This window comes from Thalassophryne amazonica, chromosome 9 (genome assembly GCF_902500255.1).
Source record: "Thalassophryne amazonica chromosome 9, fThaAma1.1, whole genome shotgun sequence".
Taxonomy (NCBI): Eukaryota; Metazoa; Chordata; class Actinopteri; order Batrachoidiformes; family Batrachoididae; genus Thalassophryne; species Thalassophryne amazonica.
Window position 1 is genome coordinate 64,611,849 of NC_047111.1, and position 24,458 is coordinate 64,636,306.

Below are 24,458 nucleotides of genomic sequence, written 5' to 3' on the forward strand. Positions count from 1 at the left end.
TTGAGCAGAGGGACCTTGTACGCACTGCAGGATTTTAAACCATTGCGTCTCAGTATATTACCAGTGGTTTTATTGGTGACTGTTGTCCCAGCTGCATAGAGATCATTAACCAGCTCCCCCCTGTGTAGTTCTAGGCTAATCTCTAACCTTTGTCATGATCATTGAGACCCCACGAGGTGACATCTTGCATGGAGCTCCCAGCCTAGGTCCACTGACAGTCATGTTTTACTTCTTCCACTTACGAATAATTGCACCAACAACTGTCACCTTCTCATTCAGCTTTTTACTTATGGTTTTGTAGCCCATCCCAGCCTTGTGTAGGTCAACAATTTTGTCCCTGACATCTTTAGACAGCTCTTTGGTCTTGCCCATGGTGGAGACGTTGGAGTGTCACTGAGTCTGTGGGCAGGCAGCCCAGTCTCACGTTTTTTTGTTTGTTTGTTTTTGTTTGTTTGTTTTTTGTGCTCCCATGACAAAATGAGTCAGATTTTTGTGACGGGGCTTTTTTTTTAAACTCGCTATTACGAATCCTACTCCCAACCCTAACCTTATGTTATATGGCTGGGGGGGCCTGGCTGCCGGTTTGTTTCTGTTTTTTGGTTTTCCTCCCAGGTGGCTTGCGTTTGGGACTGAGTGGCTGTGTTGCTGAGGCTGTCAGGACCTCACCCTGATCACCTGCGACTCGTCAGGACTCACAGCTGTGGTGCATCTGGATGGATTGGAACATGTTGGCATTTAAGACTGGAGTGCACAGTGTGTATTTGCCAGAGACTCGACCTTGTGACCAGACGGGTGAGATCGTCGTCTCGGGAGCCATCTCATCAACAGCGGATGCTGAGAACGTCCAGGTTTGATGCACAGTCTGTGAAAGAGGAGGGGGTGAGGTCTCACGCTCGTCAGCACACTTCCTGAGGTACGTTAGATTTTGTGACTAACAGTTATACAGTCAGTAAATGTGGTGTCCCTCACACCTTATTGTATTGAGCTGTTTGTTAGTCATGTATCAGCTTCCACTGCAGTGGAGTTTTGTGAACGGGATGTTCCATGCCTGCAGGTTGGGAAGCTGATCAGTAATCAAGCCACGAAGTGTTTGCTGTTTGTACACCTTTAAGTGTTCTGTGTGTAGAGTGTGGACTCACATAATGGTTCCTTCTTTCACAGACTCGGTTGTTGCGGCCACCTGGGGGGTGTCGGCGGGGTCCTTGGGTCCGAAACAGCTTCTGGCTCCGGACCGTTAGCGCTGCTGGGAGCGCACCACGCCAGGCCGCACCTTTTTATTATATTATCACTGTTATGTATTAAATTCAGTTATCCTTTGAACCGTGCTCTGCTTATTTCATACTGGGTCCTTCAAACGCTGGTCGGTTCTCCGAGCTGCGTCCGACACATAACACCTTAACCATAACCTAATCTTACTCCTTCCCCCCACCCTAACCATAACCACCCCTGACCCCACTCCTGCTTCACTTTTAATTTCGTGCAGCCCTCACAGAATGAATGAGAATTAATTTGTGCTCCCGTGACAAAAATGAGGCGCTTTTCGTCACAATATCACGAACCAGTAGATTAATGTATATTTCATGCTGCTGATTCACGACTTGCAGTGAGACCAGGTTGGGGGAGGTGGCTTTTTATACAGGTGACAATATGGGACAGGTGTCTCTCATGCAGGTAACAACTTCACTGAGATTAGGAGTATGTCAATGGTCTGTGGGAGCCAACATTGCTCATGGTTGATAGGGGATCAACTACTTATTTCCCACAATGAAATGCAAATTGATTTCTATTTTTCCATTTCATGTAATTTTCTCAATTTTTTTGATATTCTTTCTATCACCTTTCAAATAAAGCTACCATAAAAATCATAGACTGTTTAATTTTTTGTCAATGTGCAAACTTTCAAAATCAGCGGGGCATCACATACTTATTTCCTCCACTGTATACTCCTGTGGGACCTTGGAAGCACAAGTATCTGTCAGTCAAAGTGGCCATGGACTGCATTTTATATACACACACACACACACACACACACACATATATATATATATATTAGGGATCAAACCAAAGTTCAAGAGTACTTATTTTTTTTATTTAAAGAAAGTTGCAAGATACTTATTTTTTAGTAAAAGGACAGGTCATTTTATTTTGGTGTAGCTCAAGAACATAAAGAAGATCATTTTTGTTTCATATAAAAGTGTAAAAGATTTTTTTTTTGTTTACTAAAAGAGAAAAGCTTGAAAGCAGAAGAAACCTCAGTTCATCTTGTGCATTTTTAGTTATAACATTGTGAGTATTGTTTATATTCTTTTTATTTTACCAAAATTGAATTTTTCTTCAATTCTGTAAATATATATATATATATATATATATATATATATATATAGGGTTGCCAACCGTCCCTTGAAAAACGGAATCGTCCCTTATTTGGAAATAAAAGTGTGCGTTCCGTACTGGCGCTTTATATGGAAACTTACGGTAAATTTGATCCCAGCCTCTGTCCTGCTTTTCACCAATGAGCTGACAGACACGAGTTGACGATACAGAATCACTCTTATCTCATTGGTCGAGGGACATCTGCTCGCAAAAAGATACCTACGTCATGAGCCGACGACGGTCGCTGGACGACAATAACAAATCAGCATGGCTGATATCGATACAGACACCGACACTGGCACTGCAGATATGCCTACGGACAGCAATGTCTGTAACGGCGTTACTACTCCTCCTAAAAAAAAAAACAAAAAAAACAAAAAGAGAAAATGAGAAAAGGAAATGGCTGGGTGGAAAAGGTGCGCGACAACAGTATTGTTTACTTTTCAGACTTTATTTTTTGCACTTCTTATTACACTAAATGTGTAAATGTGCACAGTTACATTGTTTTGCACTGTTACATTGTTTTGGATGATGCAAATTTTCTTTTTTTTTTTGTTAATTTATACAATTTAAGTTAAGCAATAGCACTACAGAGATTTATTTTAAAGAAGACAGAATGCTCATATTGAAATTGTGAGTGAAAATTTATTTTGCACTAAAAATAAATTGCTAAATAATAATTTGTTTTCCACGTGTTCATATCAGAACAAATGCATGTATGCATCTACCTAAATTCAGGGTCAAGTCAACAGTCAAATGGTTAAAAATCGTTTCACACAGACGCTGGGAAGGGTGAAGGCAATGGCCAGTCGGCCGGTCGGCCCTGGCGGTGAGGTGTCCCTTATTTATTTTTCAGAGAGTTGGCAACCCTATATATATATAAACTCAATAACTAAAAATCATCTGTGGGCCCACACACACACACACTCAATTTTGACTCCTTAATCAAAAGGTTGCAGGCCTGATTTGAAGCTCGGGTGCAATGGGGCCTAAAACTTTAATGGCCGCTTCACTCTGACATGAGCAGAAACAAAAAACACGTGCAAGTTCAGTTGATTCAACTGATACTCACAAATCCCAAACTAATTGATAGGAGGGCTCACAGTCAGCAGGGCAATGGCAGTAAGATCTGAGCAGCTAGTACCAGGAACCGTCTGGACCACAGGAACCACCTGGAAGAAGAAACACGAAACAGCACCAGAAAACAGAGTCCATCCACTGGGAAGACTGGGAAAACCGCTCCGAACCTCTCTCTCTCTCTCCACGTCTCCTTTAAGCATATTAACTCAGTTGAGCCACAATACCAACACTTATTTTGTGATGAAATAACGTGAAAACTGTTTCAACTAGGAAGCATTACAGTGCTACAGGAACAGTATGGTATCAAGGCACATGTTCATGGTATGCTACGCTAATTAGCAGGCCACTAACTAACACCACACATCATGAATTATCACTAGAACTGTTTGTTACAGCACAGAACAGATGGCACACGTTTTTACCTTTTAGGTTACAAACAAGTTATTATCAGGACCACTACCAGGAGTAGTCGACCTTGCAGATAAAACTTGAAGAACGCTCCTTCATACATTGATTGACTCTTTTCTCTCAGGACCTCAGCACGTCTGCTCCAAAAAAAAAAACGACACTCTGGTCCACGCTACTTGTTCTGCACCTTTTTAGGGAAAGACTTGGGATTGGCTGTTAATTTAGTAAAACCCAATAGCAATACTTAAACAAATTGACTGACATTAAATTGGTAACAGGTTAGATTGCACGGCTGATTACACATAGTTTTAGATCAAACAAACTCATATTCTCCTAAGTTCTGGATTTTAAAGGACCATTACACATTTTTACAAATATGTAACTTAACTTTTAAATGGTACATATGTTATTTATGCAAATGTATCTAATGCACCTTTTAACCAGTTTTAATATTATGAACTTTTGGTGTGTCCTACAACTATTTACATGTTGTGTTACTGATTTTATGTACTGTAGTCTGAATGATTTTAGACAGATTGAATGATTTTAGATTTTATATATATATATATTTATATATATATATATATATATATATATATATATATATATATATATATATATATACATACACACACACACACAAACACACGCTTTTCCATTTGCATCAGATGCTCAAAGCGCTTTACAATAATGCCTCAATGTCAGGGTGCTGCCATACAATGTACTCACATACACTATACATCCATTTACATGGATTTGCATGTTTAAATAGGGACATGGAAAGGAAGGAGCTTGATGTGTGTGGATGTGCGCTTAATGCCACATTCAGTGGGATGTACAAACGGAACGTGCTTGGATCCATGCGTATGCACACTTTGATACATCTGGATATTTTGTGCTTACGCCAGTTTCTGGGTTTTAGATTATACCATGTTTTAGTAGGGAATACACGCAATTCTTTGTACATGAGGCTCCTGATTACTAGATAGTTACAAAAATTAACAGTAACAATTAAAAACTGTGTAGCTTTGTTTGGTAAAAATAAAAACAGATCAAACAATTTACAACAATAAAACGTTCAGCCAGCTTGACTGAGTGATTGATTCAATATCCTGCAGCTAAGAGTTAAGCTAACATTAGCTGATAAAACTTCAGAGGTGCACTAATGTCACGTTTTATTTTCAAATTAGTTGCTCACTTTTTATTTTGAAATGGCCAACCAGGTGAAGCTCAATGACCCAGCGTTTGAGCTCACAAAAAGGCAGCCAAAGCAGCTGATGCGCTGTAAAAAGTGAGCTAAAGGTTTTGAATAGCACCCAAAATAAACAAATAAAAATACTAATGCAAAAAAAGTGATCTTTCAGAACTCTAAAAATACATATCCTGAATGAATGTGTGACAGAAAAGGCTCCGTGAGTGGTGGAGAAAATGGTAGACTGCAAGAAGCAGCAATTACAGGAGAAATTCAACACTTGACACGACTGTGTGCTTTTTGTTCGTCTTTCTGCATGACTCAGTGTCTGCATATTGTTCTCTTTTCTTCTATTTACTTTTTTCTTTTAATGTTCATAATATGCTTGAACGGTGACAGCCTTAAAAATTTGTTCTGTCCCGTTATCACCCTTCAATAAGTAACCAATTAAAACATAGCCTCTGTCAAAACATTCATCTGTGAAATTGAGATGCACAGTATATATATATATACACAAGTAAGACCCTTCGGCTTCTCTCTTGTTTTTACAGAAGACCCTTCGGCTTCTCTCTTGTTTTTACAGAAGGTCCGAGGTGGATCTGCCCTGTTCCTGACACAACCCCATATTACATGGGTAATGACCAGGGGTGGGTTTGAACCAGGAACCTTCCACACTGGAAATAAGTGCGCTTAACCACTTGACCACTACCCCAATAGAAACTTTGTTTTATTCTTTTTACATTAAAACAAAAGCACCAGAAGTTTTACATTTTGTCATGTATTTATTTACTCACTAAGCCAGTGTCACAGAGTGCATCCTGTAATTTCCAAATTACTAAAGGTTTTTTTTCTGCCATCCAAGCAAATATTGGCTGTCTTATTAAAAACATGCTTGGCCATACGACTGAAGTATTTATTGTGATTGACTGTAAAACTGCTATGAATTTAGGTCTCTGCTTGTAAAGAAAATCAAATACTGTCAGGACCCAGTGTAATGAATTTCTTGTGAAACTTTAGGGAAATGAGATGTTATGACAGGAACAATTCAGTTATTTTTGAATGAGGTCAATAGGTATATTGGTAAGTCAGAGGCAGCATGGTCACTTAGTGGTTAACACTGTTGCCTCATAGCAAGAAGGTCATGGGATTGATTCCCACCTGTGGAGTTTGCATGTTCTCCCTGGGTTTGCATGGGTTCCCTCTGGGTGCTTCGGCTTCTTCCCACATCCAAAGACAGGTTAGGTGGATTGGAAACTTTAAAATGTCCGTAGGTGTGCGTGCGGGTGTGAATGTGTTTGTTTGTCTGTATGTGACCCTCCGACAGACTGGCGTCCTGTCCAGAGTGTACCCCACCTCACGCCCTGTGATTGCTGGGATAGGCTCCTGTGCTAGAAGACATTGGAATGATGGTCGAGTTGTAGTTGTACCGCATTCCTACTGCCGTACACATGGACATTTGAACGTCATTCATGCAATTCGACCTGCAGTTGAACTGCATTCGAATTCCTTGGACAGCATTCGTGTGGCATTTACAAAAATACGCCAAATTTGCACAGCCAGCACAAATATAGAGAACAGGCACACTACTGTTGTGCTGCATTCGAATGGGGAATATTTGGACGGCAGTCGTACTACTGTGCAATTGCTGTTTCGAATGGCATTCAAATTGGTACGCAAAATGGCAATCCACCAGCATTCGGTGTAGTCTGATCGCGTCAGCACGTCCTGATTGTGCCCCCAGTGAGCCACCCGCCCCCATGCATCCTGTTCGGGATGCGCAAAGGAATTATTGTAATGTGCAAACTCTGTGGCACGCAGTCATTGCATGCACATGTGCACATTATGTTAGAGCAAGTCAGCGCAGCTCCATGATGCACTGATGCGCAGTGCGGCTGTCTGGATGGGATCTAACAACCATGTGAACATGATATTACAGATCCTCTAACACATGAGGAACTAACAATGGATCTGTGATATCATGCTCATTCTGGACATTACGCTGCAATCACAGGCGCCGCCCGTCAGGGTGTCTCTGTGACTACGTGCTGACGCACAGTGCAGCCACCTGGACAGGGTCGAACAGTCATGATAACATGATCATACAGATACATCCTCTGACACACAAGGTGGACTGGTAATGGATCTATACTCAACAAAAATATAAACGCAACACTTTTGATTTTGCTCCCATTTTGTATGAGATGAACTCAAAGATCTAAAACTTTTTCCACATACACAATATCACCATTTCCCTCAAATATTGTTCACAAACCAGTCTAAATCTGTGATAGTGAGCACTTCTCCTTTGCTGAGATAATCCATCCCACCTCACAGGTGTGCCATATCAAGATGCTGATTAGACACCATGATTAGTGCACAGGTGTGCCTTAGACTGCCCACAATAAAAGGCCACTCTGAAAGGTGCAGTTTTATCACACAGCACAATGCCACAGATGTCGCAAGATTTGAGGGACCGTCTGGCAGTCTTCTGCTAGGACTGGTTGGGGCTGAGGGAGAGAACCAGGAAAAAGACATGCTGTGGAGGGGAGCAGAGATCACTAATGATTAAATGCAGAGTGGTGCATACAGAGCAAAAAGAGAAAGAAACACTCAGTGCATCATGGGAACCCCCCAGCAGTCTAAGTCTATAGCAGCATAACTAAGGGATGGTTCAGGGTCACCTGATCCAGCCCTAACTATAAGCTTTAGCAAAAAGGAAAGTTTTAAGCCTACTCTTAAAGTAGAGAGGGTGTCTGTCTCCCTGATCCGAATTGGGAGCTGGTTCCACAGGAGAGGAGCCTGAAAGCTGAAGGCTCTGCCTCCCATTCTACTCTTACAAACCCTGGGAACTACAAGTAAGCCTGCAGTCTGAGAGCGAAGCGCTCTATTGGGGTGATATGGTACTATGAGGTCCCTAAGATAAGATGGGACCTGATTATTCAAAACCTTATAAGTAAGAAGAAGAATGTTAAATTCTATTCTAGAATTAACAGGAAGCCAATGAAGAGAGGCCAATATGGGTGAGATATGCTCTCTCCTTCTAGTCCCCGTTAGTACTCTAGCTGCAGCATTTTGAATTAACTGAAGGCTTTTCAGGGAACTTTTAGGACAACCTGATAATAATGAATTACAATAGTCCAGCCTAGAGGAAATAAATGCATGAATTAGTTTTTCAGCATCACTCTGAGACAAGACCTTTCTAATTTTAGAGATATTGCGTAAATGCAAAAAAGCAGTCCTACATATTTGTTTAATAAGCGCATTGAATGACATATCCTGATCAAAAATGACTCCAAGATTTCTCACAGTATTACTAGAGGTCAGGGTAATGCCATCCAGAGTAAGGATCTGGTTAGACACCATGTTTCTAAGATTTGTGGGGCCAAGTACAATAACTTCAGTTTTATCTGAGTTTAAAAGCAGGAAATTAGAGGTCATCCATGTCTTTATGTCTGTAAGACAATCCTGTAGTTTAGCTAATTGGTGTGTGTCCTCTGTCTTCATGGATAGATAAAGCTGGGTATCATCTGCGTAACAATGAAAATTTAAGCAATGCCGTCTAATAATACTGCCTAAGGGAAGCATGTATAAAGTGAATAAAATTGGTCCTAGCACAGAACCTTGTGGAACTCCATAATTAACCTTAGTCTGTGAAGAAGATTCCCCATTTACATGAACAAATTGTAATCTATTAGATAAATATGATTCAAACCACCGCAGCGCAGTGCCTTTAATACCTATGGCATGCTCTAATCTCTGTAATAAAATTTTATGGTCAACAGTATCAAAAGCAGCACTGAGGTCTAACAGAACAAGCACAGAGATGAGTCCACTGTCTGAGGCCATAAGAAGATCATTTGTAACCTTCACTAATGCTGTTTCTGTACTATGATGAATTCTAAAACCTGACTGAAACTCTTCAAATAGACCATTCCTCTGCAGATGATCAGTTAGCTGTTTTACAACTACCCTTTCAAGAATTTTTGAGAGAAAAGGAAGGTTGGAGATTGGCCTATAATTAGCTAAGATAGCTGGGTCAAGTGATGGCTTTTTAAGTAATAGTTTAATTACTGCCACCTTAAAAGCCTGTGGTACATAGCCAACTAATAAAGATAGATTGATCATATTTAAGATCGAAGCATTAAATAATGGTAGGGCTTCCTTGAGCAGCCTGGTAGGAATGGGATCTAATAGACATGTTGATGGTTTGGATGAAGTAACTAATGAAAATAACTCAGACAGAACAATCGGAGAGAAAGAGTCTAACCAAATACCGGCATCACTGAAAGCAGCCAAAGATAGCGATACGTCTTTGGGATGGTTATCAGTAATTTTTTCTCTAATAGTTAAAATTTTATTAGCAAAGAAAGTCATGAAGTCATTACTAGTTAAAGTTAAAGGAATACTCGGCTCAATAGCGCTCTGACTCTTTGTCAGCCTGGCTACAGTGCTGAAAAGAAACCTGGGGTTGTTCTTATTTTCTTCAATTAGTGATGAGTAGTAAGATGTCCTAGCTTTACGGAGGGCTTTTTTATAGAGCAACAGACTCTTTTTCCAGGCTAAGTGAAGATCTTCTAAATTAGTGAGACGCGATTTCCTCTCCAACTTATGGGTTATCTGCTTTAAGCTGCGAGTTTGTGAGTTATACCACGGAGTCAGGCACTTCTGATTTAAAGCTCTCTTTTTCAGAGGAGCTACAGCATCCAAAGTTGTCTTCAATGAGGATGTAAAACTATTGACGAGATACTCTATCTCACTTACAGAGTTTAGGTAGCTACTCTGCACTGTGTTGGTATATGGCATTAGAGAACATAAAGAAGGAATCATATCCTTAAACCTAGTTACAGTGCTTTCTGAAAGACTTCTAGTGTAATGAAACTTATTCCCCACTGCTGGGTAGTCCATCAGAGTAAATGTAAATGTTATTAAGAAATGATCAGACAGAAGGGAGTTTTCAGGGAATACTGTTAAGTCTTCAATTTCCATACCATAAGTCAGAACAAGATCTAAGATATGATTAAAGTGGTGGGTGGACTCATTTACATTTTGAGCAAAGCCAACTGAGTATAATAATAGATTAAATGCAGTGTTGAGGCTGTCATTCTCAGCATCTGTGTGGATGTTAAAATCACCCACTATAATTATCTTATCTGAGCTAAGCACTAAGTCAGACAAAAGGTCTGAAAATTCACAGAGAAACTCACAGTAACGACCAGGTGGACGATAGCTAATAACAAATAAAACTGGTTTTTGGGACTTCCAATTTGGATGGACAAGACTAAGAGTCAAGCTTTCAAATGAATTAAAGCTCTGTCTGGGTTTTTGATTAATTAATGAGCTGGAATGGAAGATTGCTGCTAATCCTCCGCCTCGGCCCGTGCTACGAGCATTCTGTCAGTTAGTGTGACTCGGGGGTGTTGACTCATTTAAACTAACATATTCATCCTGCTGTAACCAGGTTTCTGTAAGGCAGAATAAATCAATATGTTGATCAATTATTATATCATTTACTAACAGGGACTTTGAAGAGAGAGACCTAATGTTTAATAGACCACATTTAACTGTTTTAGTCTGTGGTGCAGTTGAAGGTGCTATATTATTTTTTCTTTTTGAATTTTTATGCTTAAATAGATTTTTGCTGGTTATTGGTGGTCTGGGAGCAGGCACCGTCTCTACGGGGATGGGGTAATGAGGGGATGGCAGGGGGAGAGAAGCTGCAGAGAGGTGTGTAAGACTACAACTGTGCTTCCTGGTCCCAACTCTGGATAGTCACGGTTTGGAGGATTTAAGAAAATTGGCCAGATTTCTAGAAATGAGAGCTGCTCCATCCAAAGTGGGATGGATGCCGTCTCTCCTAACAAGACCAGGATTTTCCCCGGAAGCTTTGCCAATTATCTATGAAGCCCACCTCATTTTTTGGACACCACTCAGACAGCCACCAATTCAAGGAGAACATGCGGCTAAACATGTCACTCCCGGTCCGATTGGGGAGGGGCCCAGAGAAAACTACAGAGTCCGACATTGTTTTTGCAAAGTTACACACCGATTCAATGTTAATTTTAGTGACCTCCGATTGGCGTAACCGGGTGTCATTACTACCGACGTGAATTACAATCTTACCAAATTTACGCTTAGCCTTATCCAGCAGTTTCAAATTTCCTTCAGTGTCGCCTGCTCTGGCCCCCGGAAGACAATTGACTATGGTTGCTGGTGTCGCTAACTTCACATTTCTCAAAACAGAGTCGCCAATAACCAGAGTTTGATCCTCGGCGGGTGTGTCGTCGAGTGGGGAAAAACGGTTAGAAATGTGAATGGGTTGGTGGTGTACACGGGGCTTCTGTTTAGAACTACGCTTCCTCCTCACAGTCACCCAGTCGGCCTGCTTTCCCGGCTGCTCGGGATCTGCCAGAGGGAAACTAGCGGCGGCTAAGCTACCTTGGTCCGCACCGACTACAGGGGCCTGGCTAGCTGTAGAATTTTCCACGGTGCGGAGCCGAGTCTCCAATTCACCCAGCCTGGCCTCCAAAGCTACGAATAAGCTACACTTATTACAAATACCATTACTGCTAAAGGAGGCCGAGGAATAACTAAACATTTCACACCCAGAGCAGAAAAGTGTAGGAGAGACAGGAGAAGCCGCCATGCTAAACCGGCTAAGAGCTAGTAGCTGTGCTAAGCTAGCAGATTCCTAAAAACACACAAAGTGAATAATGTGTAAATAATTTAGAGGTGATTCAGCAGAGGGAGTGCTTTAGTTAAGGCACATGAAGATTACACTGTGAAACAAATCGTTATCTAGTTAACTAGATCAATCTAACTGCGCAGATTAAACAGCTAACAGATACAGCAAAACACCGCTGTGCTCCGGAACAGGAAGTGATACAATACCGCAGTGAGAGCCAACCACCAGTAGAGGCAAGCAAGAACTCGCAATCGCAAGAGCTCGCAATCCTACACACTTGAGTTAACACACACTTGAGGGGAAAACTTCAGTCCATACAAAACTGGCCAGCGTGGCTGTTGCATTTTATTTCGTTTATTTGAAATTTTGACTGCAAAGTGCTACAGAATAGCAGTGCCCGCATTTTGGATTCATGAGCGTAACGAGCACCATGTTTGGTTGCTTTGCAATGGTTAGTGGTTGTTTTTTTGGTTGTGGTTGTGGTGTGTATTTTTTTTATTTTCCTTAAATTTGGCACAACTGTGTAACTATAAATGACTGTTCTCCACCTTCCCTATTGGCCAGTCGTATATCTGCGCCAAATTACACCAACAGTTTTACCAGCTCCAGATTCCCATCAATGACGGACTGGTGGAGTGCCGTCTGTCCTTCTGGGCCAAAGGAGTTGATACTGTCCGGTTCTTTATTTAGTAGCACAGTTTCTGCAAGAATCTGATCTTACTTTCATCCCTGCCGATAACCAGTGGTAGGCGCAGTTCCGCTAATCCACTAACCGCTAATTATCGAAGATAATGTTCTCATTATCGAAGTAGCTTTTCAGAAAACTTTGAAAACCATCATTGGACCAATTATCTTCCGATAATTTTTAGACTGCTAACATTTTGCAGACATAGCTTTTTGTAGTAGATGCGCAGTTCTATCCTCTACAAACAGAGAATAGTTGGTTCTAGAAGAAACCACTTTATCTTCTGCAGGCAAAGGAGAACTGCTCATAGAAAAAAGCTCATTTCTTTTGACCCCATACTAATACACTGGCAATAGCACCCAAGTCATCCAGAGGCATACAGTTTTAACTTATCGTTAAAATTTTAACCAAACTAAGTTCGAACAAGTTATTTAAATTAATGTCACGTCTGAAGTTTTATAAAGTGAAAATATTAGATATATGTTTTAGTTTTAAAGTAATGCACTAATTTTTAAGGTTTTGGTGTGGACATGGTGTGTGCGTAGTGCATTATGGGCATTCACGACAGGAGAAATGCATTTGAGACGCTCTGATCAGGCTCCACACGGACAACTGCATTAAACTCTTTGTACGAGGTCTATTAGAAAAGTACCTGACCTTATTATTTTTTTCAAAAACCATATGGATTTGAATCACGTGTGATTGCGTCAGACAAGCTTGAACCCTCGTGCGCATGCGTGAGTTTTTCCACGCCTGTTGGTTGCGTCATTCGCCTGTGAGCAGGCTTTGAGTGAGGAGTGGTCCAGCCCCTCGGCGGATTTTCATTGTCAGGAAATGGCGGAATGATCTGGGCTTTTTTTCCATCAGAATTTTTTCAGAAACTGTTAGAGACTGGCAGCTGGAAACCATTCGAAAAATTTATCTGGCTTTCAGTGAAAATTTTACGGGCTTCACAGAGAATAAGGATTGTTACTACAGCTTTAAGGATGGCTTTAAGGACGCTCGGCACGCCGCACTCCGTGCCGCCATCGAGAGCCACAAACCACCGGATCATTTCTAAACGGATGGCTCTGTGGAGCCGGGACCGTCGTGTGCCATTTCTCTGGTTATCACAAGAGCTGGACATCAACCATTTTCCAGCAGATTTCACTTTTAACAAGAGATTTTGTCATGGAAAGCCGAGCGGAGGCTTCGCGTGTCACGATGGATGCTCCTCTTTCCATGACAAAAACTCCTGTAACAGTGGAATGTGCCATTCATTTCCAAACTGGATGCTGTGTTTTATCCGGGCCGTCGTCTGACTAGCACAGGAATTGTGAAAAGACGTGGACATCAGCACTTTTTCGGCACATTGAGACAGATGTGCAGAGGAATTCCGCGCGTCGCGGCGGTGCCGCATGGCGCAAAGCAACGCCGTGATGAAGCCTCACGGGACATGTTCTGGCATGTCCAGGCACATCCAGAATTTCTTGGATAATCACTCGATGGAAAAACCACCGACAGCTGTCTGAACACCATCTCAAAGCCGTCCTGTGAGACCAAAACGGAGGTGGTTTTGTCTCGCTCCAGTGGCGAATCCATCGTGACACGCGAAGCCTCCGCTCGGCTTTCCATGACAAAATCTCTTGTTAAAGTGAAATCTGCCGGAAAATGGTTGATGTCCAGCTCTTGTGATAACCAGAGAAATGGCACACGACGGTCCCGGCTCCACAGAGCCATCCATTTAGAAATGATCCGGTGGTTTGTGGCTCTCGATGGCGGCACGGAACGCGGCGCGCCGAGCGTCCTTAAAGCCATCCTTAAAGCTGTAGTAACAGTCCTTATTCTCTGTGAAGCCCGTAAAATTTTCACCGGAAGCCAGATAAATTTTTTGAATGGTTTCCAGCTGCCAGTCTCTAACAGTTTCTGAAAAAATTCTGATGGCAAAAAAGCCCAAATCATTCCGCCATTTCCTGACAATGAAAATCCGCCGAGGGAGTGGACCACTCCTCATTCAAAGCCTGCTCACAGGTGAATGACGCAACCAACAGGTGTGGAAAAACTCACGCATGCGCACGAGGGTTCGAGCTTGTCTGACGCAATCACACGTGATTCAAATCCATATGGTTTTTGAAAAAAATAATAAGGTCGGATACTTTTCTAATAGACCTCGTATATTGTGCCTAAAACTCTCTTGAATATATTCTCTGGGTTTACAGACGTTGTTATTGTGTTTATTTTATGTAAAAATGTGGAAAGTCTGTTAAATTGTGATTCAGGCCATGTGATATAACCAGCGTCAAAATGCATAGAACACTGCCATCTACTGATGACCGGTTATATCACAGTGTTGTCAACCGCAGGATTTGAAAATTATCTGTAGGTTTCCAAAACCTGAGAGACCCCACACACGTGGATATAAAAAAAAGTCATAGATCTGACAGGTTTAGTTGTACAGTATGTGGTGTCAGCCACACGGTAAAAACAACACACACAAATGGATTTTACACACACGAACATTCCCAGGACAAACACCTCGCTTTCTGATTGGCTGCATGTCACATTTAGCTCATCACGTCCTTCTTAACACACCACAAACAGCAGGAATATCTGATAAGATTATATTTAGCGTCATCGCGATTGTCGGGGCATCCTTAGATTGGCAGAAGGAGAAGATCGGGTCCGATTTTGGCCTAATTATCTTGCCATGTGAACCAGGCTTGATGTTATGACACCTCATGGAGCGACTGATTGATCTGTTATAACATCGCATGGAGCCGCTAACCGATCGGATGTTATGACGCCCCACGGAGCGACTGATTGATCTGTTATAACACCGCACGGAGCCGCTAACCAGTCAGATGTTATGATGCCTCATGGAGCGACTGATTGATGCATTACACCGCACCGAACATGTTTTCACTATTATTTGATTTCTTTGTGCGACTGACATTGTTATTCAAACATTCAAATGGCGATTCCTATCGCCACACAACTCCAGCAACCACACACAAGAAAGTTTTTTGACAGTTCTTGTTATTGAAAAAAACCTTGTCTCCCTAACCGGATAGAATTGTGATGTCATCACTTGTGCGATTAGGCACTGCCTAGCAGGATCTTGAAAATTTCTCTTTTTTTTTATACAAATGAGAAAAATGACATATTTTACAAAAGCACATTTATTTGTAAACGCCAACACGTTACATTGATTCACTTGTGTTGGTTTTTACATAGAATGAAGGAATCAACCAATCAGTATGAGCGGAGGCTTAGTTTACCCATAATCCCTTTGGCGTGTTAATGTTCAAATCTTCAGAATTAGTGCATTATTTTAAAATGACCAGGTATGTGTTTATATCACTTTGTAAATTTTAAGAGTTTACATTAATGGAGTTATTCTATCCGGAATAATTTTATTTATGAAGCAAAACCATAATTCAAACCTGCTTTCTATTTCAAGACCTCTGCCTCATCACTGGAGCACTGTATCCTGTCAAGGTAAATGGCACTTTCCTACAGCAGGGGGCAGAGTGCACAAAGTGCTGGATCATTGGCTGTTTGGGTTTCTGACCGCTGTTGGTTCTATTTGGTGTTTAAACTCAAAATCAGCTTCTTGCTAGCTGAGGGCATATGGGAGGCAAAATTGAAAGTTATAGGTTAACTGTAGCTTCCGATAAGTTTTTAGACAGTTCATTGGTTTAGCGTTAAAAAAGATAACTTTTCAGTTACCTGATTACCAGTTATCAAAGCTAACTTTTTAGTTAGCTGTGCCCACCACTGCCGATAACAGTGGCTGTTGTTGTGCACATCAGTAATCAGATGTCCATAATAATCTGATCACACATGCACTCCACTGATGCAATGTTCAGGGAACCCTGGTCAAAATGTAATCGGTCCATGGGTCGGATGTCATTTGACACTGAGCAGTGTGACACAGCAGGTCTTCCAATGAGTGGGCCACAGCGCTTACCCTGCCACACCCCCACCTGTTGTGAAAGTGTAATAACACGGACCCACAACAGGGGGCGTAAATGAACGGACAATAGATGAGCCAAAAAATAACAATTTAATGTTGTGAATGTGCACAGAATGTGGAGATGGTGGTGATGAGTGACAGCTGGTGATGATGATGAGCGACAGCTATCACTCCCGGTTGCTCCTGTGGTGCGGTTGTGCCCCCTCGTGCCTGAAGCCCGCACTTCAGGCAGGGCGCCCTCTGGTGGTGGGCCAGCAGTACCTCCTCTTCAGCGGCCCACCCACACAACAGCACCCCCCCCCCCCCCCCCCCCCCAGACGGGCGCCTTGTGGTGCCCAACCAGGCTTGTCGTGGTGACGGTTGTAGAAGTCGGCCAGGGGGACCGGGTCCAGGACGAAGCTCCTCTTCACCCAGGAGCGTTCTTCGGGTCCATACCCCTCCCAGTCCACCAAATACTGGAACCCGCGGCCCTTACGACGGACGTCCAGCAGCCTGCGAACAGTCCAGGCAGGCTCCCCGTCGATGATCCGGGCAGGAGGCTGCGCCGGTCCCGGGGTGCAGAGGGGTGAAATGTGGTGAGGTTTGATGCGTGACACATGGAAGACCGGGTGGATCCGCAGTGAAGCTGGGAGTTGTAGCTTTACTGCGGCAGGACTGAGGAGCTTGAGGATTTTGAACGGTCCGATGTAGCGGTCTTTCAATTTTGGTGATTCCACCTGTAAGGGGATGTCCTTGGTGGAAAGCCATACCTCCTGCCCAGGCTGGTATGCAGGGGCCGGGTAACGCCGGCGGTCTGCATGGGCCTTGGCCCTTGTCCGGGCCTTCGGCAGGGCAGAGCGGGCGGTGCGCCACACCCGACGGCATCTGCGAAGGTGGGCCTGGACCGAGGGGGCACCGACCTCTCCCTCCACCACTGGGAACAATGGGGGCTGGTACCCCAAACACACCTCAAATGGGGAGAGGCCGGTGGCAGAGGACACTTGGCTGTTATGAGCGTACTCGATCCAGGCCAGATGGTCACTCCAGGCCACCGGGTGCACGGAGGTCACGCAGCGGAGGGCCTGTTCAAGTTCCTGGTTCGCCGCTCTGCCTGTCCATCGTCTGTGGATGATACCCGGACGAGAGGCTCACGGTGGCCCCCAGTTCCCTGCAGAAACTCTTCCAGACTTGAGAGGAGAACTGAGGACCACGATCCGAGACAATGTCGGTTGGTATCCCATGCAGACGTACAACGTGGTGGACCAGGAGGTCTGCGGTCTCCTGGGCTGTTGGGAGCTGCAGGAGGGCCACGAAGTGGGCCGCCTTGGAGAATCGGTCCACTACCGTAAGGATGGTCATCATGCCCTGGGACGGCGGGAGGCCCGTGACAAAGTCCAGGCCGATGTGTGACCAGGGGCGATGAGGCACCGGAAGTAGCTGGAGGAGTCCTTGAGTCTTTCTGTGGTCTGCCTTGCCCCTGGCACAGGTGGTACAGGCCTGGACGTATTCCTGGATGTCGGCCTCCATGAACGCCCACCAGAAGTGCTGCCGGACCACTGCCACGGTTCTTCGCACCCCTGGGTGACAGGAGAGCTTGGAACCGTGACAGAAGTCCAGGACTGCAGCTCTGGCCTCTGGTGGGACGTACAGTCGGTTCTTCGGACCGTCCCCGGGTCCGGGCTCCGTGCCAGGGCCTCCCGGACGGTCTTCTCCACGTCCCAGGTGAGGGTGGCCACGATAGTGGACTCGGGGATGATTGGTTCCGGAGGATCTGACAGCTCCGTTTTGACCTCCTCTTCATGTACCTGGGACAAGGCGTCAGATCTCTGGTTCTTGGTCCCGAAGAACAGTGACCAGTGGGCTTGCCTGGGCTTCAGACGCTTGGCGGTCCAGATGTATTCCAGGTTCCAATGGTCCCTGAAAACCGTAAATGGTACCGCAGCTCCGTCCAACAGGTGTCTCCACTCCTCAAGAGCCTCCTTCACCGCAAGGAGTTCCTGATTGCCCACGTCATAGTTCCGTTCTGCCGGGGTCAACCTGCGGGAAAAATAGACACAAGGGTGGAGGACCTTATCGGACTCCCTGCTCTGGGATAGCACGGCTCCCATCCCTGAGTCAGAGGCATCCACTTCAACGACGAACTGGCGGTTAGGATCGGGCTGCACCAGAACTGGTGCAGTCGAGAACTGGCATTTCAACTCCCTAAACACGGCTTCGCACCGATCCGACCAGGTGAAGGGGACTTTTGGGGAGGTCAGGGCTGTCAGGGGACTAACCACCTGACTGTAGCTCTTAATGAACCTCCTGTAGAAATTTGCAAAGCCGAGGAACCATTGCAGCTTCCTACGGCTTGTCGGTTGGGGCCAATCTCTCACAATCTCGGCAACCTTAGCCGGATCAGGGGCGACGGAGTTGGAGGAGATTATGAACCCCAGGAAGGACAAAGAAGTGCAGTGGAACTTGCACTACTCGCCCTTCACAAACAGCCGGTTCTCCAACAACCGCTGCAGGACCTGACGTACATGCGTAACATGAGTCTCAGGATCCGGGGAAAAGATGAGTATATTGTCCAGGTATATGAAGACGAATTGGTGCAGGAAGTCCCGCAAGATGTCATTAACCAAAGCTTGGAACGTCGCGGGGGCGTTAGTGAGGCCGAACGGCATGACCAGGTACTCAAAGTGACCTAATGGGGTGTTAAATGCCGTCTTCCACTCGTCTCCCTTCCGGATCCGAACCAGGTGATACGCATTCCTAAGATCAAGTTTGGTGAAAATTTGGGCTCCATGCAGGGGCGTGAACACTGAATCCAACAGGGGCAACGGGTATCGGTTGCGAACCGTAATCTCATTCAGCCCTCTGTAATCAATGTATGGTCGGAGTCCGCCGTCTTTCTTGCCCACAAAAAAGAAACCAGCATCCATCCAGCAACCCATCGGGGAGGTGGAATTCCGGATCAGCCCGGCAGCTAATGAGTCCCGGATGTAGGTCTCCATTGATTCGCGCTCAGGACATGAGAGATTGTACAGTCTACTGGACGGAAACTCAATGCCTGGGATCAATTCAATGGCGCAATCATACGGATGGTGCGGGGGAAGAGTGAGTGCCAGATCTTTGCTGAAGACGTCAGCAAGATCGTGGTACTCCTCGGGCACCACTGTCAGATTGGAGGGGGCTCCTCATTAGCAGTCAAACGGGGGGAACCAAGGATCCTAAACACTCCCGGTGGCAGGTTTCGCGCCACTGAGCCACAACCCCAGACGGCCAGTCAATCCGGGGATTGTGTTTTATCATCCACGGGAAGCCCAAAATTACGTGGGAGGTAGAAGGAGTCACATAAAACTCAATCTCCTCCCGATGATTCCCAGACACTACCAGAGTTACAGGTAGTGCCTCTCTAGAAGGAGAGAGCATATCTCACCCATATTGGCCTCTCTTCATTGGCTTCCTGTTAATTCTAGAATAGAATTTAAAATTCTTCTTCTTACTTATAAGGTTTTGAATAATCAGGTCCCATCTTATCTTAGGGACCTCGTAGTACCATATCACCCCAATAGAGCGCTTCGCTCTCAGACTGCAGGCTTACTTGTAGTTCCTAGGGTTTGTAAGAGTAGAATGGGAGGCAGAGCCTTCAGCTTTCAGGCTCCTCTCCTGTGGAACCAGCTCCCAATTCAGATCAGGGAGACAGACACCCTCTCTACTTTTAAGATTAGGCTTAAAACTTTCCTTTTTGCTAAAGCTTATAGTTAGGGCTGGATCAGGTGACCCTGAACCATCCCTTAGTTATGCTGCTATAGACGTAGACTGCTGGGGGGTTCCCATGATGCACTTTCTTTCTCTTTTTGCTCTGTATGCACCACTCTGCATTTAATCATTAGTGATCGATCTCTGCTCCCCTCCACAGCATGTCTTTTTCCTGGTTCTCTCCCTCAGCCCCAACCAGTCCCAGCAGAAGACTGCCCCTCCCTGAGCCTGGTTCTGCTGGAGGTTTCTTCCTGTTAAAAGGGAGTTTTTCCTTCCCACTGTAGCCAAGTGCTTGCTCACAGGGGGTCGTTTTGACCGTTGGGGTTTTACATCATTATTGTATGGCCTTGCCTTACAATATAAAGCGCCTTGGGGCAACTGTTTGTTGTGATTTGGCGCTATATAAAAAAAAATTGATTGATTGATTGATTGTGTGTGATTAAAGGGAGAAGGGTGCCATCTAGTGCCCGCACCTTCAATGGTGTAGGGAGCGTCACTAGAGGGAGCCCTACTTCCCTTGCCCATCTGCTGTCCAGCAGATTCCCTTCTGACCCCGTGTCCACCAGTGCTGGGGCTTGAAGGGTTAGATCCCCACTCAGGATCGTAACTGGGAGACATGCATACAAATGCGTGTATGTCCCATGTGAATTTCTTGGCCCACCCTTAGCCCAGTTTCTAAGGGCAGGCGTTGGTGTTTAACCGCATGGGGCAGTCTCTCTGCTGACGCTCGCTTGAGCCGCAGATAAAGCACTCCCCGTGGGCCAGTCTCCTCTGTCTGTTAGAAGCTCTTAATTTAGCCATGCTCGTGTCCATAGCATCGTCAGCAGGGGGAGCTGTTGCCACACGGAGCGCTGAGGCTGTGGAGCGTGGGGAGGGCGGATCCTTTTCGGACCCAGAAGGGAGAGGAACAGCGTGTGCCCAGCCACGTCCTTCGTCTCGTTCTTCTAACCGATTGTCTAATCGTATAACTAGATCAATAAGCCCGTCCAAATCCCTGCGGCTCATCCTTAGCCACCAGGTGCTCCTTCAGGACCGACGACAGTCCGTTTACGAAGGCGGCGCAGAGCGCAGTAGTATTCCAGCCGGACCTCGCAGCCGCGATGCGGAAGTCGACTGCGTACTCAGCTGCGCTCCGACGCCCCTGTCTCATAGACAGCAGCACTGTTGAAGCGGTCTCGCCTCTATTGGGGTGATCAAAGACTGTTCCGAACTCCCTCACAAACCCAGTATATGTTGTTAGGAGCAGCGAATTCTGCTCCCAAAGCGCCATAGCCCAGGCGCGTGCCTCACCTCAAAGCAAATTAATTACATACGCCACCCCGCTGGACTCTGACGCGTACATCACGGGACGCTGTGCAAAGACGAGCGAACACTGCATCAAGAAGTCTGCGGACGTCTCCACACAGCCTCCGTACGGCTCCAGGGGACTTATGTATGCTTCAGGGGATGGTGGGGGGGTTCGTTGAATGACCATTGGAACATCTATATTTGGCACCAGGACAGCAGGAGGAGGAGCTGCAGCAGCGCCCTGTGCGCGCGCTTCCACCTGTGCGGTGAGAGCCTCCATCCTGCGATTGAGAATGACGTTCTGCTCGGTCATTAAATCCAACCGAGCAGTGAAGGCGGTGAGGATTTGCTGCAACTCACCTACCACGCCTCCCGCTGGCGCCTGTGCACCCTGCTCTTCCACTGGTTGTTCAATCGTTGGTTGACGCCCCTCGGAGTCCATGACGTTGGCCGAGATATCCTGTTGTGAAAGTGTAGTAACACGGACCCACAACAGGGGGGGTAAATGAACGGACAATAGATGAGCCAAAAAATAACAATTTAATTGCAGATTTAGAATCAAGTCAAAGATACAAAGGTAACGTGTGGGCAGGCTCGAGGATAGAAGACGTCTGTCCAGAGAAGGGCCGGGCCCCACATGATTTCCACTGCCCACGGATCTGGAACACACCGGAGCCGCCAAGTCCTGAGTCCCCAGGTGGCCACCGTCTCCAGCTGTCAGATCTGGTACTGCTGGCAGGAAGCAAAAACAGTTTAATGGTGGGTGTGTGCACACCCAGCAAACAGTCAGCAAACACAGTCCCTCTTCTGGTGGGAAAAACACCTCCACCTCAAACACAGGAACACAGTTCATGCAGTCCTTATGGAAATACTTAGCAAGTTTGGAGTGAGGAGCGAAATGCGTCAACTCCTCCCAAAATCCACAAACTCGGCTATCATCCACAACTTGGCTTCTAGCTGTAAGTATATCACAAGCAACAACTGCAAAGGTTCAGACATAAGCAATGTGCATTCGGCACAAAACGGCTGAGAGTTTACCTGAGAGGTAGAACGATATCTCTGCAGGGAGGTGGAGTTGCTGCCCGGCTTTTGTGGAGATGGTGGTGATGAGTGACAGCTGGTGATGATGATGAGCGACAGCTATCACTCCCGGTTGCTCCTGTGATGCGGTTGCGCCCCCTCGTGCCTGAAGCCCGCACTTCAGGCAGGGCGCCCTCTGGTGGTGGGCCAGCAGTACCTCCTCTTCAGCGGCCCACACAACACCAACAATTCTGTGTATTCGTATGGCATTTGTACACGGCTGTACGGATGTCTGACCCATACAAATGCAGCTCAAATTCTGTTTTTCCAATTCATGTGATTCCTGTGGCATTCGTGCTCTCGTGTGATGGGGCCCTAAAGGAAGAAAGCTGTGCATGCACTTTGTATCTCATTTTTATTTTTGGAAATATATTTTACAAAGCTTTTGTGTTGCCAACTATGAAGTTGCAGATGCTGAGAAGCCAGTGGGATCTATTTTCATAACAGTCTCTGCCTTCAGCTGCCTCACCTTTGCCAAAACAAAATGTTCACTGTGATGGTTCACTTATAGCAGGCAAATTTTAAGTCTCTGCGAGTTGACTTTCATCCCTTTGCAAAACGAACGCTGTCTGGAAGGCAGGGACTAATTCCAAAAGCACACAGGAAATTATAATAATGGGTTTCGGTGAGTTATCACTTTCCTTCGAGTTGCACGGGCTGTCATACAAACCACCACAGTTCTCAAAATTTTGCTGTGTAATCTTGTTTTCCTCTTTCCACAGATCCATGGTGAACACATCGCTGGAGCAGCTCCCTCATCCCAGCTTCTGCCAGCACATGCCCACCTTAGACTGGCTGTGAGTCTGCTGTGAAAGTGTGCATGTGTGTGTGCAGGTGTGTAGAGAACATAGGAGATGTTCAATTAGATATTCAGTGGATGGATGTGTATTGTGCATGTAGGTGTGGATGTATCCTCAGGCTGATTATAACTACCACACAGTGTTGCAGTTTTGAACAACAAATTTCATCATCTGCAAACATTATAGTCTGTGGACACTCCTGTGTGGTGTCATCCATAAATCTGTCCATCACTGTTATAAACAAAAAAGAGCTCAGAGTTGATGCTTAATGTAACCTCCCCTTTACGGTCACACTATCCTCATTCTTATCCTGCACCCCCTCACATACAATTCAATTTAAATTTATTTTCATTTATATAGCGCCAAATCACAACAGAGTTGCCTCAAGGCACTTCACACAAGTAAGGTCTAACCTTACTAACCCCCAGAGCAACAGTGGTAAGGAAAAACTCCCTCTGAGGAAGAAACCTCAAGCAGACCAGACTCAAAGGGGTGACCATCTGCTTGGGCCATGCTACAGACACAAATTACATACTTCTCTACCAGTCCTCCCTCGGCACACAGTCATAAATCCACATATTCCCCTCTCTTCTCAGCCTGCACCCACTACACATTCTCATACCTTCATGCTATGATTGATCAACTTCACACATCTGTAGTTACTACAACACATCACCTTTATTCTAAAAAAATCAATACCAGTGCACCACTTCTCCACTACAAAAGCCCAGTCTCACAGTTTTTTTTCGTGCTCCTGTCACGAAATGAGTGACATTTTTGTGATGCTGGGTTTTTTAATTTTACTATTTGTACTCCTTCCCCTAACCTTAACCATAACCCCCACAGGACCCCTATCCCACCCCCGCGTCACCCCACATTTTGCGGTACCATCCCGAAATGAATTCCTGCTCCCGTCAAAAATGTTCCCATCACGCTTTTCGTGATGGTGTCATGAACCATAGATTAATTTACTTTTTATGATGCCATCATGAAATGGCGTGAGATTGGGTTGTGTACATCATCTTGTGCTCCTCCTCTTTTTCTTACAATATGTATTCACCACATCCATATCCAACTTTTTTGCAAAATTTACCACCATTTGCTCTTCCACATTCTTTTTCTTGACACAGTTACTGCCTCAGTCCTCTGTAGTTTTCTCTGGGCCCCTCCCCAATCGGACCGGGAGTGACATG

At 45.1% G+C, this 24,458-nt stretch overlaps 1 protein-coding gene across 1 annotated transcript in view; it reads left to right on the forward strand.

Moving 5' to 3' along the window:
• rxfp2a (relaxin family peptide receptor 2a) overlaps positions 1–24,458 on the forward strand; it is a 220,187-nt gene that overhangs the window by 145,523 nt on the left and 50,206 nt on the right. Inside the window, exon 9 of the mRNA XM_034178226.1 lies at positions 23,188–23,262. Within this exon, the coding sequence (XP_034034117.1) occupies positions 23,188–23,262 (75 nt within the window). The remainder of the gene's footprint in view (positions 1–23,187; positions 23,263–24,458) is intronic.